Source organism: Cutaneotrichosporon oleaginosum (genome assembly GCF_008065305.1).
Source record: "Cutaneotrichosporon oleaginosum strain ATCC 20508 chromosome Unknown ATCC20508_contig01, whole genome shotgun sequence".
Classification (NCBI taxonomy): Eukaryota; Fungi; Basidiomycota; class Tremellomycetes; order Trichosporonales; family Trichosporonaceae; genus Cutaneotrichosporon; species Cutaneotrichosporon oleaginosum.
The window spans coordinates 4,048,676-4,066,296 of record NW_027072170.1 but is presented as its reverse complement, the minus strand read 5'-3'; the positions used below and the strand labels follow the sequence as shown (position 1 = coordinate 4,066,296).

Genomic DNA, 17,621 nt, shown 5'->3' with positions numbered 1-17,621 from the left:
TTGCCGAGGAACATAGGGTTCCTAGTTGTGAGTCGGATGGCTGTTTGCTTCGCAAGATTCCGACGGAATGAGCCCGTCGTCGAACAGCACGCCATCAGCGTAATCCTCAGTTCCGTCGTTGTCGTTCGGCGTAGTCTGCGTTCCGAAGACTTCAGACGGACGCTGAGCGCTGGGGCGTGACTCGACCTTTCATCAGCTCAGTTGAATGGGTGTGCTCACGGTCTGGCTCTCCTCGTATGCACCTGCATCGGCACCATAAGGCAGAGGAAGCGACTCTGCGTCTGGGGTAGGGGGCGGCTGGCCGGCGACTAAGTTCTGTGGGAAGTTGGATAGTTGCAGGGATGAAATCCTTTGCTCTTGCGACGCGCGATCAAGCGCTTCCTTCAGCCTTGCGATCTGGTCCTGCTGCTCGGAGATCAGCCGGCGCAGACGAGCGATCGTGACTTCGCTCTGCTCGATCGTTTCGACGCGGCGGCTAATCTCCTCCAGGCAAGCGTCGTGCACGGCCTGGCTCTCGTACTGGGCAATCCTCAGGGCCATGTCATGCTGCCGCTGTTCCTCCTCCATCTGCCGTTTGCACTGATACAGTTCACTTGCTGCGCCTCCAGCCGCTTCCCTTTGGTTAGCAGCTGCAAGTCGCTGCGCCATGTTGTCCCAGCTGAGCTTGAGAGTCATGAGTTCGTGCTCGAGGTGAACAATGTCGGTATAGCGCTTGGCACCCTCCTTCTCGCTTGTTTCGAGCTGGTCGCGAAGTAGCCGAATCCCGTCCTCGAGAATGTCAATGCTACGCTCGAGGTGGCCGACTTGATTGCGGAGATGACGGTTGTCTGCAACAACCGTCTTGACTATGGTGAGTATGAGCGGACGCAAGCGGGACAGGAAGGAAGAAGTGATAGTCGGACGCACGCCAGGCGATCACCTGATGGGCCGAGTCGAAGGTCTGAGCGACCTGCCGTCAGCAACGAGCTACCAAGCGTTAACGGCAGCGATGCGACCAGGAGAACTCACACCTGTTTTGATGGAGCGAGCGATCCGGCCGGCCATGATTATGAGGCAACTCGAGGAGGGCAATTGACAAGATTGGGAAGTGTGTAATGGTGAACGGAGAAGGAAGGTGAGATCATGATTTATATCGTCGAGCGCGTCGGCTCATTCAACCCTGGCACACCCAGAGCCAGTTACTGTCGAAGTGCGAGGGGCCATCACCGCAACATCTCAAACGTGGGAAGGAGGGCGCTGCTTCCACCTAAGATCCGGCGGCAGGGAGTGATCGATTGATGACTCGCGTGCGCAACACGGGTTGGACGATTGACCGCCTGCTCGCACTCACACGAAGCCTCGCGCTGTGCGATAAACACAATGTACATGTCACACTACTCACTCTGAAAACTCGAAGCTCATGCTCACGCCAACCTACACGACCTCCTCATGAAGGTTGTACCACTGTGCGACGTCCATGATCTCGTTGACGAAGTCGTTCAAGTCATCTTTGCCCACATCCTCCCACATGTCCCAGCCGAGACCATCGCTCTCACTCCCACTCGCAGAAGGAAGGCGGGGCAAACCCTGTTCTCGATCCTTGTCCCTCTTAGAGCGCCGCTTCTTGTGGGTCCGCCGCACCTTGGTGTGTGCGCGATGGGGAAAGGAGCGGCGCGGGCCAGTCGACTGGCGTGATCCCGCTGGAGGAAGGGGCATGAGCCGACGAAGCGCGTCGATCTGGGGCTGTGTGGTACCGCGCTGCTCTATGAGCTCCAACAGTGAGCCCAGAGCGCGCTCTTCGCTGTATCGAACCTTTGGACGCTGTTCGGGGCTCGAGGGACTTGAGTCTGTCCCTGTGGTATGGCTGCCGTCTGTCCCGGTGGTGGTTCCGTCCGTGGTCGCATCGCCATCGTCGCTATCGTCCGAGTGAGGTATGGTGATTGTGGAGAGCATGGTGGCGCGACGCGAGGACGGCATCTGCTGGATCATGTTGCGGATGGTGCGGACGGAGGCTGAACGCGAAACGCCGGTTGCAGTGACGGAGTGCACCGATGATGGACGCTGAACAGGGGGTATGTATGTCGAAACGGATGGGGACGTCTGCTGAAGGGAGGTCGTAACGCGCGGTGAGCTTGGTTCCTTGCGGAGCTTCGACAGCAAGTCGAGCAACTCCTCCGTCCCAGACAGCATCTCCTTTGTGAGCGCGTTGGCATTGACGACTGCTTGTGCGGCATGTCTCTGTGCGGCAGGATGCAGTTTGCGCAGCTCATCGTTTAGATTACGTCGATGCGACTCGGCGAAAGTGGTGGCAGTTGGGGTAGGTGTGCACGAATCAGTTGGACTCCCCTTCGGCGTCACATTGGAATCTGGGAAGGTGAAAAGGTGGTGATTTTGAATCTGGAAGTCTCCAAACGATCCAAAGGCTGGCAGCTGATACTGGTGGCGTGCGGAGATTCTCGCGGTGGAGGCGAAGGCGGTTTCCTCGAGCACCTCCTCAGAGTCATCCAGGAGAGCGTCGACTGTGAACATCATGCCATGACTGAATGGGAGAGGTAGCTGATGTCAGCATGATCGTGCATATTGACTCACTGGTTTCGCGGAGGGTGCTTGTGTGACCGACGCGCTCACATTGGTGCGGAATGCAGCCTCATCCGTGAGCGGAGCATCCGCTGGCGTGCGATGTCTTGTGTGTATGTGTATCCTCGATCTCGGGGCTGGTGGTGCCAAGCTCTGCAACTGGGCATCTCGGAGGCGGTTTGCGCGAGTATCAACTCTGCCATGGTCCTGGTGGTCCCGCTGCTGAGACTGAGAAGCGAGCCCTCCTTGCTGCCAAGTGTGATCGCTCCCTGCCCAGGTTGCGCGATATTCGATATCGGAATCGTGAGAGAAACCGTTCGCTAACGCATAGAAACCGCCAGAACGACGATTGATGTGGTTGGCTGTTCGTGATCTGTCGTGGACCAAATCAATACGACCATCCGATGAGGAGTGAGGCAGTAGCGGCCTCGCTGATAGATAATCAACGTCCTGGTTCGCTGGAGGTCGACTACTCGATGCACTTTCAGTCCCGCGGTGACCGTTGAGAGGACGGGTCATAGTGGCGAGCAGATAGAAGAGTGAGAGAGAGAATGACAAGGAGGCGAGGATATCATTGTTCACATGTTGCGACGTGCATGCCCCGAAGGACCTCCACCGACGCCACATGAGCTTAGGCCATGCGCCACCGTCGCAGCCACTACCCTGCGACAACCCGATTTTTTGACCGCTCCTTGCAGTCCGCAAAATTGGGATCTGGCATGCATTGCCGACCTACCAGCTGTTTCAGCTTCTTCGCGGCGTGGGCATGCGTGTTTGGGCCTGGTCAGTGCGCCGACACCAGGACACCATTGCTCACACGCGTGGCTTGAGGCGTGTCGGCGTGGCCGTACAGACCGTCCAGCTGCTCCAGAAATGCCTCTTCAGTGCGCGTCTACACACATGCATAAGCACGGAGCGCCGAGGGCCAGTCGTCTGTTCGGACGACAGGGGTTGGTTCCGATCATCGTTTGCGTGTCCCTTTAACGGCTCTGGCTTTAGTCTTCTCAGCAGCGGCTCGTTCGGCGGCTCGTTCGGCGGCCACTTCGCGTGCGCTGGTCGCCGTCATTGACTCCCATGTCTCAGACTCTTGGAATGAATCGCGCTCTTTGCGCTGATCGAGCGCATCGAGCTCGTTCGGATCGAGTAGAATGCTGGATGCAACTTTCTAGACGTCAGCGACAGAAGGAAAGAGGACTCACCGTACGCCAGCTGCGAATAGCATTGCTCTGCTCGTCAGGCATGAAGTAGCCGAGCTCCGGTTTTGGAGGCTTGATGGCTTCCCAGACTTTGGACGCAAACTGCGCCAGCGAAATTTTCATGGCGACCCCATGTGGTGAGGTTGAAGAGGGAGGATGGTACCAAGATGGAGCGTAATGTGCGACGAAGGGAGTGTTGTTGTTGTTGCGAAGACAAGCATTGAATGCCAGGGGGTCGGTGTCCCTTCGCACCATGCAGGGTGGTGGTGCCCCATCGCACGATTCGCGACCCAAGCATCTTGCAGCCTCTATCAAAGGATGATTCACCACGGCGCCGGGGCCGCGTTGCGCGCAGGCTGGGGCACCCAAGGCCGTGCGCCGTATGTCGGCGGACCAAGGGGTGCACCTCGCATGCCGCCGCGAGGTGCAAGTGCGCGACCGCGAACACCATATGAACCACGGATTGGCGCGCCGCGTCCCCGGTGTGGATGTCCGAAGCCGTGACCACCAGAATACGCGCTGTAGGCACGAGAAGGCATTGATTTGTCGAGGCGCTGGAGGACGTTGACGATCTCGTCTCCGCTCCACACCGACGGTGTATCATGTTGGCGCAGGGTCAGGATACGGTCGAAACCTTCGCCGGCGCGTGGCGCCTCCCATTCCCGGCGCATCCGCCCCAGAACGCCGATAGCCTGCGCTGGGTCACGCAGCGTTGGGTGGTCTGTACGTCCCTCCAGGCGCTCACGAAGAGTTTTGTCAGACGCTGTGAGGACGAGACAGCGAACGCGGGGTCGGGGGTTGCGTTCCATAGCGAGCTGCACGAAGTGTGCTCGTTGCCTGATGTCAGCTTGGCAGGGTGGCCAGCAAGCGTGGCGTCGGCGGCGAGATGAAGGTGACGATAGGAGTAAAGAAACGACGCCGAGGTAACAACGCGCGGCCTAGTACTCACTCAGGATTGAAATCTACTCGATCCACAATGACGTTTGCTCCGCTGGCCAGCGCTGCACGCACATCGGCTTCCACCTCCTGGCGCCGACCAGAGCGCGAGTCATCCTGACTCGTCCGGATCCACCTGCGACCAGTCCACCCTGGCGCTTTGGAGGCCGCCACAAGTGCGTGAGCGAATGTGCTCTTTCCGACGCCGGGGAGGCCTGCAAGGATGAGGAGAGTCTGGGGCTCACGGGGTGTCGGAGGAAGAGGTGGTTCTGGTATTGGTGGAGCCAGTGCAGGAGAGAGTGTGGAGGGGTCTGACTGCTGCCGACGCCATGCGAATGCACTTTCGGCTTCGAGAGGTGCAGTCTGATCGCTGTAGGGCGCTGAAGAGCCCATGGATGAAGAGGACAGTCGTTGAGATGTGTGGCTGTGGTGGATTGAGTGACGAGATGGGCGGAATGAGAATTGAAGGGCGGAGTTGAGCTGCAACAACAATCCAGATCTTGGAATCGCACAATCCTCCACTCGATCCCGCCTCCCGCGCACTCGCTCCTCCGCGCTCAGCACTCTCAATCCGCCCGGCATCATGAGCCAAGGGTTCAGTCGGTGTGTCTGCATGCTGCCTTGCGCTCGACTGCAGCATATGAGTCTATGAGTGCTGCTGACATCCAGCTACATTCCACCTGACTTTGACCCGCGCAAGACTTCCACGCTTAACGCGCACCAGGGCAAGAAGCATGCGCTCGGCAAGCGCGCAAAGGACATAGACAAGGGCGTTCTCGTTGTCCGGTTTGAGCTTCCTTTCAACATCTGGTGCGGAACATGCAATGTGCGTTGCCACCACAACCTTTTCTCCCTTCCTGCTGATGAACTGACAGCAGAACCACATCGGCGCCGGCGTGCGGTATAACGCGCAGAAGAAAAAGGTTGGCAACTACTACTCGACACCGATCTACGCGTTCCGCTGCAAGTGTCACCTGTGCTCGGGGTGGTTTGAAATCCGGACCGACCCTAAGAACGCGGCGTACGTGATTGAGGAGGGCGCGCGAAGACAGGACAGCGACTGGAACCCCGAGGAGCACGGAGGCCATGCGGCATGGGACACGGAGGGTGCACAAGCCGCAGCAGGAGTAGACCCGGACGCGTTTTCAACGCTGGAGAAGGACACAGACCAGGTCGCGACCGCACGCCAGACTAAGACGCGCCTTGACGAGCTGATGGCCGCGAGCGACCGCCTGAACGCCGACCCATGGGCTGTGTCGCGCTCGCTGCGAGCGCGTTTTCGCGAGGAGAAGAAGGAAGCACTTAGGCGACAAGACGCGCACGACGGGGTGCGCGAGCGCTATGCGTTGCACGACGGTGTTCATCTCGACAACGAGGAAGGTGGTGCAGGTGCCGAGTGGACTGCTGCACGACTCGGACGCGGGCTCGCGGCGGATGTCGTGAACAAGAAAGGCGATGTTGCAGAGCTCGGCGAAACGATCCGCACCAACACCAAGCGCAAGTACGATGCGTTTAGCGACACTAGTCTTCCACGGCGTGTAAGGCTACCGCGAAAGGCTTCTCCGCCGCCGATGGCGACAGATAAGAAGGCGGTCGGAGCGACAGGGCCAGTGTCCGCGCTCGGTGGACTAGCGGGGTATGGCAGCGATAGCGACAGCGACAGCGAGTAGATACCTCGACACACACGGGCTACCTCTAGTCTGCGGTTTGACTGCGCTACGGGACCATTGCTACCCGCCGGCTACCATGCGCCGATGCGCCAGAGGTCGTTATGAGCTCCCTGCGGCAGATACACCATCTCCTTTTCTGGCGTATCAATCGGTGCAACATTCGCATGGGGATGCGGACCGTCCGTTTGCCTCACATTGGGTCGCTCGCCTCGTGGTCTGGAAGGGCCAGACCAAGTCAGCAGACGATGAAGATGGTACGACCAGGGAGGAGGCGGCTTAAGACTAGGACGGCAGACCACGCAGCTCAACAGACCCGCTGGATCCACGTACAGTACATTGCGGTTGGGTGGCCACATGGCCGATGGCTTGCGGAATTCAAGTCGCAAAGATGATGTACTACCATGAAGCGGAAGTTAAATCGTGCGCGAGACTTTCAGTCAACCCTACCTGGAGGCATGTCTCACACAGTGGCCCTTCTGCAATGGCGAGTAGGTCGAGTCGCTGCTAACTGAATTACTGAATTGGACCTCACCAACAGATCGGCGTGCGCTGCAAGATGTGGCAACTCTCAACAATTGTTCCATGACGTCGCCTGGTTTCGAACTACCCCGGCGGCTGGCATTCAATTGTAGCAATGCTCTTTGACGAAGATTAAGAATCACACAGCCCATCTGACCTAACATCATGCATCCCAACTAATCGGTTGGCGTTGTTGACCAATCACTGGGTCGGCTCGGTGCCCGCGAGTGCGCGGAAAAAGTCTATGCCGAGATTGAGCATCGCGCCCGGGATGAGGGGCACGAAAACTTCGAGCCACCCCATCATGTCGATGAGCGTCTCGGGGTCGTGCGCGCCCGAGAGGGCGCCCATCATCTGGATAACCCCAACGATCGTCTCCGGCGAGGGGGGGAGGAGCGCGCCGCCGGGCACGCGCAAGATCTCGGGCGCGAAGGGCAGCAGGCGCGGCGGGAGGGAGAGCACACCCGTGTACACCGCGGGGGAGTAGGCGGGTGGCGCGTCGTAGGGGGGCGGCGGCGAGGGTGAGTTGGGTGGTGGTGGGGGCAGCGGCGGCGAGCGCGCCCGCAGCGACATGCTGGGCGAGGCGTTGGTAGGGAGAAGACATGGATGCATCGAGCCAGCCACGGCGCTTTTGTAGCATGCATCGAGTCGGGGCGGTTGTTTACTGACGTTGAAGATGCATTCTACGGTCGCCCTGGCAGCTGTATTGATGGTGGCCCGCGACTGCGCACCCACTGAGTTGATTTTTGTAGAGTGACACAACGACCCGCCACCTCTACTCCAATTCAATTGTCCAACGTCAGTACTCATGGATTCTCCTCGCCGGAAGGACAGAGCATCATTGGAGGGTATCCAATGCATTGAGGCGCCGATGCCGCGTGTGTCGGTGGAATGGCGCTTGGAGTACAGAGTGGTGCGTGCGGGTGGCAACGGAGTGAGGGGGCAGAAACTGCCTGCTTGAGGTGTTTACCAGCCCCTTCACAGGCTTACGTCCAATTCTTTCGTCTGACCACGCCGCTGCTCTCTGAAGGCTGCGCGCCAAACTAATGTCCTGTCCCACTCCTGCCACGCATCTGAATGGTCATTATCGCGTACACTATACTACAATTGCACATGGTGTCAACACTAGACAGACAATATCGCGTTACAATGTCGGGGGAGCGAGTTACGAAGTGGCGCAGATGGCCGTGAGCGGGCGGTGCGCTGCCGCCCCTGCACCGTCGCTCGCCCCGTCGCTGGCATCGTCCTTGTCCGTGAGACTCAGCTGTGCAAGGCTGGCCTCGACGTTGAGCGGGTCAGCCGGCTTGCTCCACATCACCTCCCCTGGCCGCCCCATCCACGAGTAGCGGCGCATGTTCGCGAGTGAAAGTGTAGCGTTGGCTTCAATGTGCACGCCGCGGGCGCCTATGGCTTGCAGGATGCGCGCGATGTTCGTTGCGTCCTACTCTGTCAGTACTGCTGGAGTTGCCAGGGTGAAGAACTTACGTCGATGCCCGAGTGCTGCCGACCTTCAAAAGCGCTCAGTCCAAGTGCGGTAAGCTGGTCCGCGATGGTGAGAGGCGGCTGGGCCGGACCCCGGGGCCGGCTACGGCGCCCGGTTGTGATGCGTGATGGGTTTGGGAGGTAGAGACCATGGCGCCGCTGCTCCTCTGCGCGTACTGTCCGCACTGCTTCCTTAATGTTCAAGTAGCGTCCGAGGAAATACTTTGGGTAGCGTGGAGGGTTAGTTGGCGTGATGTGGAGCTGCTTTGGCACAAAGTCCCTGTATGTGTGAGCGAGGTCGAGATTGCTAGCGACGAGCCAACTCACTGCAGATCCCATGGGCCGTCCGTCACCCACATGGCGTTCTTGAGTTCGTCATTTTCCAGCAGACCCCATCTACTCAGCCAGCCCTCCAGACGCAGCAGGACCTCGGGGAAGGTTTCTGACGCATCGACAGTGCTCTGCTGGATGCCCGTAAGGTTGGTGCAAAAGTTAGACAGCATCGGACGCCATGTCGGCCGCACATAGGCGTGGAAGGTGTCGATGTGGGCGATGCGTGCATTCGTGGCGCGCCTGCGGCCGTCCGTCCCTTCCCCCCACTCGCACGTCCAGCTCATGAGGACAACGGGGAACTCAATAATCTCGTTCGGGTAGTCGAACTGGCCGCGCCCGGCCATACACGTCGCCTCGACATCGAAGCAGAGGTACCAAGTGTGTGGCTGCTCGACGCCGCGAAGCGCACCGGCCTGGGCGAGAGCGGCGGCGCGTTCAGCGCGAGCAGCGGCGTTGATGACCTCGTCATCTCGATCGCGCTGTTCGACGAATGCCCTCATCAAGCGCCTTGGGTCAGTCTATCCTCATGATTGTCGACTGCACACTACAAACTTACTTGTACACCGACTCCCTGGTGCCCTTTGGATCCATCCCCAGGCTGATGAGCGTTGCGCGCATCTCGTCGAGTGTATGCTTCCTGCTGGGCCTCGGGACGCGGCCGAGAGGCGCCCCCGAGACCGCGGACCCGGATCCAGCTTTAGCTCCCCCGCCGTTCCCGGCAAGCTGGGAGCAGAACGACGGGGCGGAGGGCGAGAGAGGGGGAGAAGTAGGGTGGAAGGAAGGCGCAGCGGGGGACAGGGGAGGGGTGGACGCGCGCGTGGGTGTCGTGGGGCGGAAAGCGGGGGCCGCAGCAGACAGGCGAGGTGACGCGCTGGGGTGACTAGCCGTCGACACGGACGACACGGGCGAAGGCGGGTGCGCGTTGTGGAGGGGACCACCTGGGTTGGGCGGGCGGACGCCTTGGTTGGGAGACATGATTGCCTGGAGAGAAGGGAGGCAAGATGCAAGAGATGTGTTTGGATATGGTGGATGGATAGATGGGAGAGAGGTTTGTGAATGTAGAAATGAAGAAAAGAGAGATGAAGAGAAAGAGGATGGAAGATTAAAGAGAGTCGGGGAGAGAGAGAAGAGACGAGTTTGAGTTGGCAGGAGTGTTATGACGAGGTTGGCATGTTTCAATACCAACAACCAACCCGTTAACCCGTACATCCATTCTTTCACCCAGGCACAGCCTCCTCCCACATTCATACTGGACGCTCCGACTCAATTCAACGAGGTGATACCTCAACAGCTACTGTTCAGTGGCCCGCGGGAGACTCGCAGCTCACAGCTGTTACATCCCCCTCTTGTTCAACTCGCCACTCCCATGACCCCAGCCTGATCTTTTCCATAACCCGCTCGGACCTCCAGCTCCCCTGTCTGAGAACAGACTCGGACGAAACACCCCCGTGCCCGTATGCTCGTCTAGTGCATCACCACTCAACAGCAAGCCATCTCCTCGTCACCGTCTCGTCAACCCCTTGTCAAAGAAACGTCAGCGGCAAACAACGACGAACTCCTTGATCCGATCTGTCTTTTGAATCTCCGCTGTCCGTCCTGTCAGTTCCATCTCTTCCAGCACAGCCACACCCACACGTTCACCAACTGACAACATCGCCTCCCCTTTACCGTAAAAGAGTACATTTCGCCAGCATGCAGAGCGCTCACCTTGCCCCCCACAGCGTGGTGGACACAAGATACCGCCTCGGTAGCTAACAGGCGAATCGCCAGCCGCAGCCCAGGCGACTGGACAACGCCCGGTATTACAGGTCGTCACAGCGTCCCCTCCTCACTAGACTCTCTCTACTCGTCTCACCACCAATACGGCTCAGCTATCAGCTGCCGATGGGTGCAGCACATCGCGGCACAGCAGCGTTTAGCAGCACTTGCCGTTGTTCTGCTTGCCACCGTCGCCCTCCGAGGGAGAGACAATGATGGTCTCGCCGCCAGAAGGCTTGATGACGTCGCCTGAGGACTCGAGCGACTTGGACGAGACAATGCGGTAGATGTCTAATGTCAGCTTACTTGAGGTGGGACCAAGCTCACCCGTCAGGATGTTCTGGAAGGCGGCCTCGACGTTGGACGCATCCAATGCCGAGGTCTCGATGAAAGAAAGACCCTGCTCGGCTGCATGTTAGCGCAACTCGCTGATTTGGGCGCACTGGCAAAGGCCTTGGCCTCGTCGGTGGAGACGGCGCGGAGGTGCTTAAGATCGCTCTTGTTGCCGACGAGCATGATGACAATGTTGGTGTCGGCGTGGTCCCGGAGCTCCTTGAGCCAGCGGGTCACATTCTCGTACGTTGAGTGCTTGGCAATGTCGTAAACAAGCAGAGCGCCAACCGCTCCGCGGTAGTAAGCCGAGGTGATGGCGCGGTAGCGTTCCTGGCCGGCTGAAGTTAGCCTGGGACTTGGTCGCTAGCAACGCGATATGACGAGGAAGGCAGGGGCGGCGGAGCGAGCCTCGATCAATAACACCCCAGCGGCCCAGCGTAGTGACGATGTGCGCCCAACACCTGCCTGAATGACGCACCGGTGTCCCAGATCTGCGCCTTGACGGTCTTGCCGTCAACGTTGATGCTCCTGGTCGCGAACTCGACGCCGATAGTGGACTTGGACTCCAAGTTGAACTCGTTACGGGTGAAACGCGAAAGAACTGGAATCAGCACTTGTGCTCTTGTGCGCGCGCAGCTGCGCGGCATGGGTCCCGCATGCGCAACGACACGTCGGCGGGGTGAAAACTCACGGTTACTGTATATGAGCACGAGGCGCAGTCAGCACGCGTGCACGTCGAGGCCGTGCCAGCCCTTCCCTCAAGCGCCAGCGCTCGTGCTAAGGGCGATTGCGATGGCGACGCCGTTCATGAGAAGGCGCTCGGAGTCGGGCTGGTCTGCATCACTGGAGTCATACACTCACGACTTGCCGACACCCGAGTCACCGATCAAGACGACCTGATGTGAGCGCACGAGCGATGGGCCGAGGAGGGGAGGGGGGAGGGAGGAGGGTGAAGGGGGAAGTGGGAGGCGATGGGACGCGCAGGAGAGAGGGAGGATGGAAGGTAGCGCGGTGCGTACGTACCTTGAAGAGGTAGTCGTAGTTTGAGCTCTCTGCCATTGTTGATGAAGAGGAGTGAGGAGGAGATGGAGGAAGTGTGAAGACGAGTGAGTGAGTGACGGAATTGAATGAGGAGGAGCAGAGGAGGAAGGACGGGTGGATGGGACGGGATGAAACCTGGCTGCTGGTGGCGTGGCGTGTCCAGGGCGGGCTCTCTCTCCTCAGTACGGTGCTACGGTGGAGCCCGCTCTATTATGGGTGGCGGCAACTTGAGTCGCAGTATCAGAATGCATTACAATTAGTTAAAGAGTTCTCTAAGTAGAGAAAAAGGCGCGTTGTGACGAATCTGAATCATGGACTCGAGCATGCAATGAGCTTAAGCTGTAAACACAATGGTGTGGTCGCCATCAGTTGACGGTTGCCGACGAGTTGATGGCGGAGGAGAAAGTCGCGTTGGAGGTCATCAGCTGCGCTGAGCTGGTGGATCGCGTCCTTCCCTGAATTCACCGCGTGCACATTTGTTATAATGCATTAAGTATTGATTGAAATGCACTGAGATGCAGTTAGTGGATGTGCTTCCGTCCCGCATTCGAGGACACAGGGTCTGGGACATGGCATTGCATTGTTGCCCCCGCGCCTCCTCTTGCGATCCTCCTCATGATCTCCGCCCCTGCTGCGCCTCCCTCATTTCATCCACGTATTACAGTTTGTTTGATTGAGATATTGTAATGCTCATTCAATTTACATATCACGCTCACTTATTACCCACCACCCTGCACCCTGGAGAAATCGGCGCTTCCCACGTGGTCAAGGTGTGGCAAGTTGCTGTTGGTCTCGAGACGTTATGGCATTTGGCAGAGGTGGAGATGTTACAAGCAGATGCGGGGCTACAAAGGCCTAGACGCTGGGAGCAGCGAGGGGGTCCGGGCTCGTATAATGAGACTTCACTTATGATCGTTGTGAATGAGCGATACTCATTACCTTTCCATCCCTCTTCCCTCTACTCCCCTTTCCCCTCGCACTCGACCCGACCGTGGGAGTCTAACCCTAATGCATCTCGTACTATACATGAATCGCCTACGCAAACACCTTGTCTACAGCGAGCTCGTCCTCCCCAACATCGGCCCGGATACGCTTGACACGGTCCTCGCGCTCGTCCTCGACCGCCTTGCGCGCGCGGTACTTCTGCCCAGCCTCGCGCTTGATGCTCGCACGCGTCGCTGCTGGCGTCACAAACTCCTGGTTTGCAAACACGGTCGGCCCACCAAACGAACCCTCGAAGATGCGGATAGGGGTGAGCACGAAACGAGGGCCAATCTCGACCAGCGACGTCTGGGGAGGGCCCGAAGGGTGCAGGGGGTCCTTCTCGATAATCTGGTAGTTGCGGAACCAGATGCGGTTGTCGAGGATGCTGAAGACGAGAATGTGGTCGATGAAGGGCTTGAGCCGGCGCGAGGTCCGGGGTACGGAGAAGATCTGGTGTAAGCGTTGTCTGATTTCAAGGCAAAGACGGCACTCAGAAACCATTGCCGGACAGGCCATTCAGCGCCTTGTCCCAAGCCCGAGCTCCAGCCTATACAGCTACACCGTCCTTTGACACCGCTGCCCACTCACATGAGAGAACAGCTCCTTCATGAGCTTCCACTCCTCCTTAGTGTCCCATTCGCCGTCAAACACGCAAATTCCACGGCTGCCCTTGAGGCAGTTACCCGTCATCTTGAGCTCGTCCATCGTGTGAATGTTCTGCACGTGGCACTTGACAGACGGCCCGTTGGGTGTCCGCGACGCCCACATGTAGAGGTCTTCGTGCCTGCGCGCCTCGAAGTAGAGGGCATTTGAGCATGAGTGAAGGTCGGCGAGCTCGTTAAGGAGGTGAAGAGACGACTTGGAGTCCAGCTTGGAGTCTGAGAAGGTGAGTAAACATAAAGTGGGCATGAGCCAGGCGACGAGGAAGGTGAGAACGGAGTGCGCATGAGGCAGACGATGAGATAGATGGATGAGGTGAAAGTGATGGCAATGAAGCGAAGCGATCCGTGATATAGGCAGGACGCGCGTCAGCACTAAGCCAACACATGTGTACACCACAACTCACCCTTCTTCGTGTGCGGGAGGAGCGCCTCGAGGTCGGCCATGAGATGGCGCATGCGCTGCGTCACTCCGCGCGACGAGAGGAGGAGGACCTTGTCCTTGCGCTTCTTCTCGACGACACCAGCCTTCTCGTCGGCAGCGGCACGCTTCTTGCCCTTGCTCTTCTTCTGGAGCGACTCGGTCGCCTTGAACACGGACGCCATGGTGTAGATGGGGTGAGTGTGGAGGTGGGAATCGATGACTTGTTGTGACGCCGGTATGGCGGTTCAGAAATTCTGGTAGGGAGTGGAGGTGCCCATGGCGGAAGCAGATACTCACGTGGGAAGGGCATGGCATAGTAGAGTGGGGCAGCGATGAGAGATGAAAAGTCGGACAAGGAGCATGTTCTCCGCGTCATTCTGGGCCTGGGCCTTCTCGCAGATTGTAGATCTTTGCCTTTACCGATCGCATCGGAGACGGCTTCGGACACGCGGACAACCCAGACTAACACCCATGCATCCGTCGCGATCCTTCGGCGCTGGACCGAACCTGATGCCGTCTCATTTGCGGTCATGCCGGCGGAGCTAACCTGCAAGCGAGCTCGTCTGGCGGCCGGCGACGTGGCTCAGCAGCTCACGCATCAACTTAGGCGAGCCGTCGACCTCGGCCTCTTGAAAATGCACGGCTTATTGGTCGCTGATCTCACTGAGCGCTAGCCGAGGCCGGCCTCTCACTTCGCCTGTTTCCATGACTCTGGTTCACCTCTCGCCCGATTATTCCCACCACTACATCGGTATCCTATCTCTCCTGGTCCTGGCCATGATCCTGCCCAGCCCAGCCTCGCCTCACCTCGGCGGCGTATAATGCCTGGCCCGAGGGTGCGGCTCATGTGCCCATGTGATAATCGCTGATCACACCGACCGGGGTCTTGGTGCGGCATCACGGCCCGCAGCCCAATCACCCTCCAGGATATACGCGTGCGCCGGGTCCTGGTCCCTTTTATGCGGGCGGGTGCGTGTGCTCAGCGACCAATGGGGCAGAGACGACGTAGACGAGCGCGAGGAGCGTGAGGAGCGCGTGGCGGGCATGGAAGGCAAGAAGCGCGTGCAGAGAGAGTGGGAACAAACGGGGCCAAGGTTTACCCAGGGGCTGGAGCGGGCGTAGAGTGGCACAAGAGGTGCGGGGATGTGGGGCGCCCATTTCGCCCTCCACTTTCCGGCTAAGTCTAATCTTTCGTGGCACCCACCCAGCATAAGCCGCACCACAAAGCCGAGCTTGCAGTCACCTGCACAACCCGCTCAACCATACTTATGTCAAAGCCCCACAGCTCCCGCGTCTCTCTCCCTCTCTTTCTTGTGCAAAAAATCCGCCCCTAACTCATACACCTTGACATGTCTGGCAAGAACGACGCCCAGGCCCAGGCAGCCGGCCGCCTCCAGCACATCGGCAGCCAGCTCGATGGCGAGAACACTTTCTTCAACCCCAACCGCCTCAAGTATGCGGCCTCCTTGCCCAAGGGCCGCCCCGTCAACAACACCCCCCTCAACCCCCTCACTTTCCTCCTCCGCTCGGCCTATATCCGCCCCCAGCGCATCGCCATGAAGCACCCCGCAATCGGCGTCGAATGGACCTACTCGGAGTGGTGAGTGTCGAATCCACGGACGCGAGATCGGCATATATCGGCCCAAATGTTGATCCGGGCGCCGAGATGGCGCACTGGACATCATTCCCATCCATCGCTCGCCCGCTCAGGCCTTGTGATTGTCTGCCGTTTGCATAGAAATGTCGCAGAAGCATACGGCGGCAAGGTCACGCGACGTGTATCCCGCTCTTGGCGATGCTCGGCGGCGCGCTGCAGCAGCTCCCAGACAACCTTTTTTGTCTTTGCTTGGCCTGGAGCGGAACAATGCCTCCCCGAAATTCCCGCTAACAATCCCAGGGCGATGCGCGTGTGCGCGCTCGCCTACGGTCTCAAGAAGCGCGGCATCAAGCCTGGAGAGCGCGTCGCCGTCATCTGCCCTAACGTGCCGATGATTCTCGACCTTATCCAGGCCGTGCCGGCGGTGCACGGCGTGATTGTCCCGATGAACATCCGCCTGACCAAGGCCGAGGTCAACTACATCCTAGAGCACTCTGGCGCCGTCATGGTGGTTGCCGACCACGAGTTTGCGCACCTCGCCGCCGACTTCAAGGGCCCCGTGATTGTGTCCAAGGACTCGGGCGGCCGCGACCCCACGTGCCAGTACGAGCAGCTGATCGAGGAGGGGCGGCACGAGGCCGACACCATCGGGTGGCAGGGCCACACACTCATCGAGGACGAGGAGTCAAACTACGCCATCTGCTACACGTCCGGCACGACCGGCCGCCCCAAGGGCGTCGTCACCACCTACCGCGGCACGTACCTCGCCGCGCTCTCCAACGCCATGGAGTCGCGCATGTTCACCGAGTCGACCTACCTGTGGATCCTGCCCGCCTTCCACGCCATGGGCTGGACCTTCCCGTTCGCTGTCACCGCCGCATCCTCGGGCCAAGTATGCTTGCGCTCCGTTGGCGACTACTCGCCCATCTGGGAGTCGTTCAGCCGCGACAAGATCACGCACTACTGCGCTGCCCCCACTGTCCAGATCGGCATCTGCAACCACCCGCAGGCGCACAAGATCACGCACGACATCCGCACCCTCGTTGCCGGCGCCGCGCCCTCCGCTTTCCTCATCAACACGCTCGAGAAGAAGCTCGGCATCCAGGTCATCCACGTGTACGGCCTGACCGAGACGTACGGCCCCATGACCAACTGCATCCAGCACCCCGAGTGGGCGGTTGAGCTGCACGAGGAGGAGTTCTACCGCCGCAAGGCGATGCAGGGGCACGCCTTTGTCGGCGCCGACGAGGCGCGTGTCATCCGCCCCGAGTCGGACCCCTCCAAGGGGTACGAGGACGTCACCCCGAACGGCAAGGAGGTCGGTGAGATTGTCATGCGCGGCAACATCGTCATGAAGGAGTACTGGAACAACCCGGAGGCGACCGCGGAGGCGTTCGAGGGCGGCTGGTTCCACTCTGGTGACCTCGCCGTGCGCATGCCCTACGGCATGATCTCGATCCAGGACCGCTCCAAGGACATCATCATCTCTGGCGGCGAGAACGCATCTTCCCTTTCCATCGAGAGCGCCATCTACCAGCACCCCGACGTGCTCGAGTGCGCGGTGGTTGCTCGCCCGCACGAGAAGTTCGGCGAGCGCGCACACGCGTTCATCATCCTCCGCCCTCACGCAGAGCCCAAGTGGGCCGGCAAGGAGGACGAGTTCCACGTCGAGCTCAAGACCTTTGTCAAGCCCCTCCTCCCCGGCTTTGCCCGCCCCGAGTGGGTCGAGGTCGTCCCAGAGCTCCCCAAGACGTCGACCGGCAAAATCCAGAAGCACGAGCTCCGCAAGCGCTTCAAGAGCATCATCCCGGGCCAATAGGCCAAGTGTAGTGTATTAGGTTAGGCGGGTAGCCGTGTAGGACGATCAAAGAGTCAGTAGCCATATGCATCGCAGTTACGAACACGCACGAACACGGTGCACAGAGAGGTGCGTGTATATCAAGTGTATCAAACGGAGCAACGCAATCTTTCAGGAGGAGCCTGTAGATAATGAAGCCTGTAGATAAGGAAGCCTGACATGACAATCCGTTGCGCTGCCGAGCATGATCCGTGGCAGACACTACCAATTCGACAGATGCAGCATGCCCATCGAGCCTGGCTGTCACCCTCAATAAGCATAGTCACATTCCGTCC

General features: G+C 59.3%; 8 protein-coding genes across 8 annotated transcripts; 2 read left to right on the top strand and 6 right to left on the bottom strand.

The window, feature by feature from the left end:
- Window positions 1-21: 21 nt before the first annotated feature.
- Window positions 22-675, bottom strand: COLE_01663 (uncharacterized protein; the record flags this gene model as incomplete). The annotated part of the gene is made up of 2 exons (XM_018419795.2): window positions 22-186; window positions 220-675. 2 exons carry the CDS (start codon window positions 673-675, stop codon window positions 22-24), a joined length of 621 nt encoding a protein of 206 aa, XP_018276093.1.
- A 738-nt stretch (window positions 676-1,413) lies between these two features.
- On the bottom strand, window positions 1,414-3,183 carry COLE_01662 (uncharacterized protein; the record flags this gene model as incomplete). Its single annotated transcript, XM_018419794.2, has 2 exons — window positions 1,414-2,535; window positions 2,569-3,183. The coding sequence occupies 2 exons, from the start codon at window positions 3,181-3,183 to the stop codon at window positions 1,414-1,416; spliced, it is 1,737 nt and encodes a 578-aa protein (XP_018276094.1).
- An 892-nt stretch (window positions 3,184-4,075) lies between these two features.
- Window positions 4,076-5,081, bottom strand: COLE_01661 (uncharacterized protein; the record flags this gene model as incomplete). The annotated part of the gene is made up of 2 exons (XM_018425563.1): window positions 4,076-4,589; window positions 4,702-5,081. 2 exons carry the CDS (start codon window positions 5,079-5,081, stop codon window positions 4,076-4,078), a joined length of 894 nt encoding a protein of 297 aa, XP_018276095.1.
- Window positions 5,082-5,271: 190 nt separating this feature from the next.
- Window positions 5,272-6,358, top strand: COLE_01660 (uncharacterized protein; the record flags this gene model as incomplete). Its single annotated transcript, XM_018419796.2, has 3 exons — window positions 5,272-5,291; window positions 5,358-5,514; window positions 5,564-6,358. The coding sequence occupies 3 exons, from the start codon at window positions 5,272-5,274 to the stop codon at window positions 6,356-6,358; spliced, it is 972 nt and encodes a 323-aa protein (XP_018276096.1).
- A 720-nt stretch (window positions 6,359-7,078) lies between these two features.
- On the bottom strand, window positions 7,079-7,450 carry COLE_01659 (uncharacterized protein; the record flags this gene model as incomplete). Its single annotated transcript, XM_018424245.2, has 1 exon — window positions 7,079-7,450. The coding sequence occupies one exon, from the start codon at window positions 7,448-7,450 to the stop codon at window positions 7,079-7,081; it is 372 nt and encodes a 123-aa protein (XP_018276097.1).
- A 592-nt stretch (window positions 7,451-8,042) lies between these two features.
- COLE_01658 (uncharacterized protein) lies at window positions 8,043-9,192 on the bottom strand (the record flags this gene model as incomplete). Its single annotated transcript, XM_018420521.1, has 3 exons — window positions 8,043-8,318; window positions 8,363-8,639; window positions 8,687-9,192. 3 exons carry the CDS (start codon window positions 9,190-9,192, stop codon window positions 8,043-8,045), a joined length of 1,059 nt encoding a protein of 352 aa, XP_018276098.1.
- A 3,667-nt stretch (window positions 9,193-12,859) lies between these two features.
- On the bottom strand, window positions 12,860-14,073 carry COLE_01657 (uncharacterized protein; the record flags this gene model as incomplete). Its single annotated transcript, XM_018424246.2, has 3 exons — window positions 12,860-13,258; window positions 13,397-13,686; window positions 13,875-14,073. 3 exons carry the CDS (start codon window positions 14,071-14,073, stop codon window positions 12,860-12,862), a joined length of 888 nt encoding a protein of 295 aa, XP_018276100.1.
- Window positions 14,074-15,240: 1,167 nt separating this feature from the next.
- Window positions 15,241-17,307, top strand: COLE_01656 (uncharacterized protein; the record flags this gene model as incomplete). Its single annotated transcript, XM_018424247.2, has 2 exons — window positions 15,241-15,491; window positions 15,789-17,307. 2 exons carry the CDS (start codon window positions 15,241-15,243, stop codon window positions 17,305-17,307), a joined length of 1,770 nt encoding a protein of 589 aa, XP_018276101.1.
- Window positions 17,308-17,621: the final 314 nt, after the last annotated feature.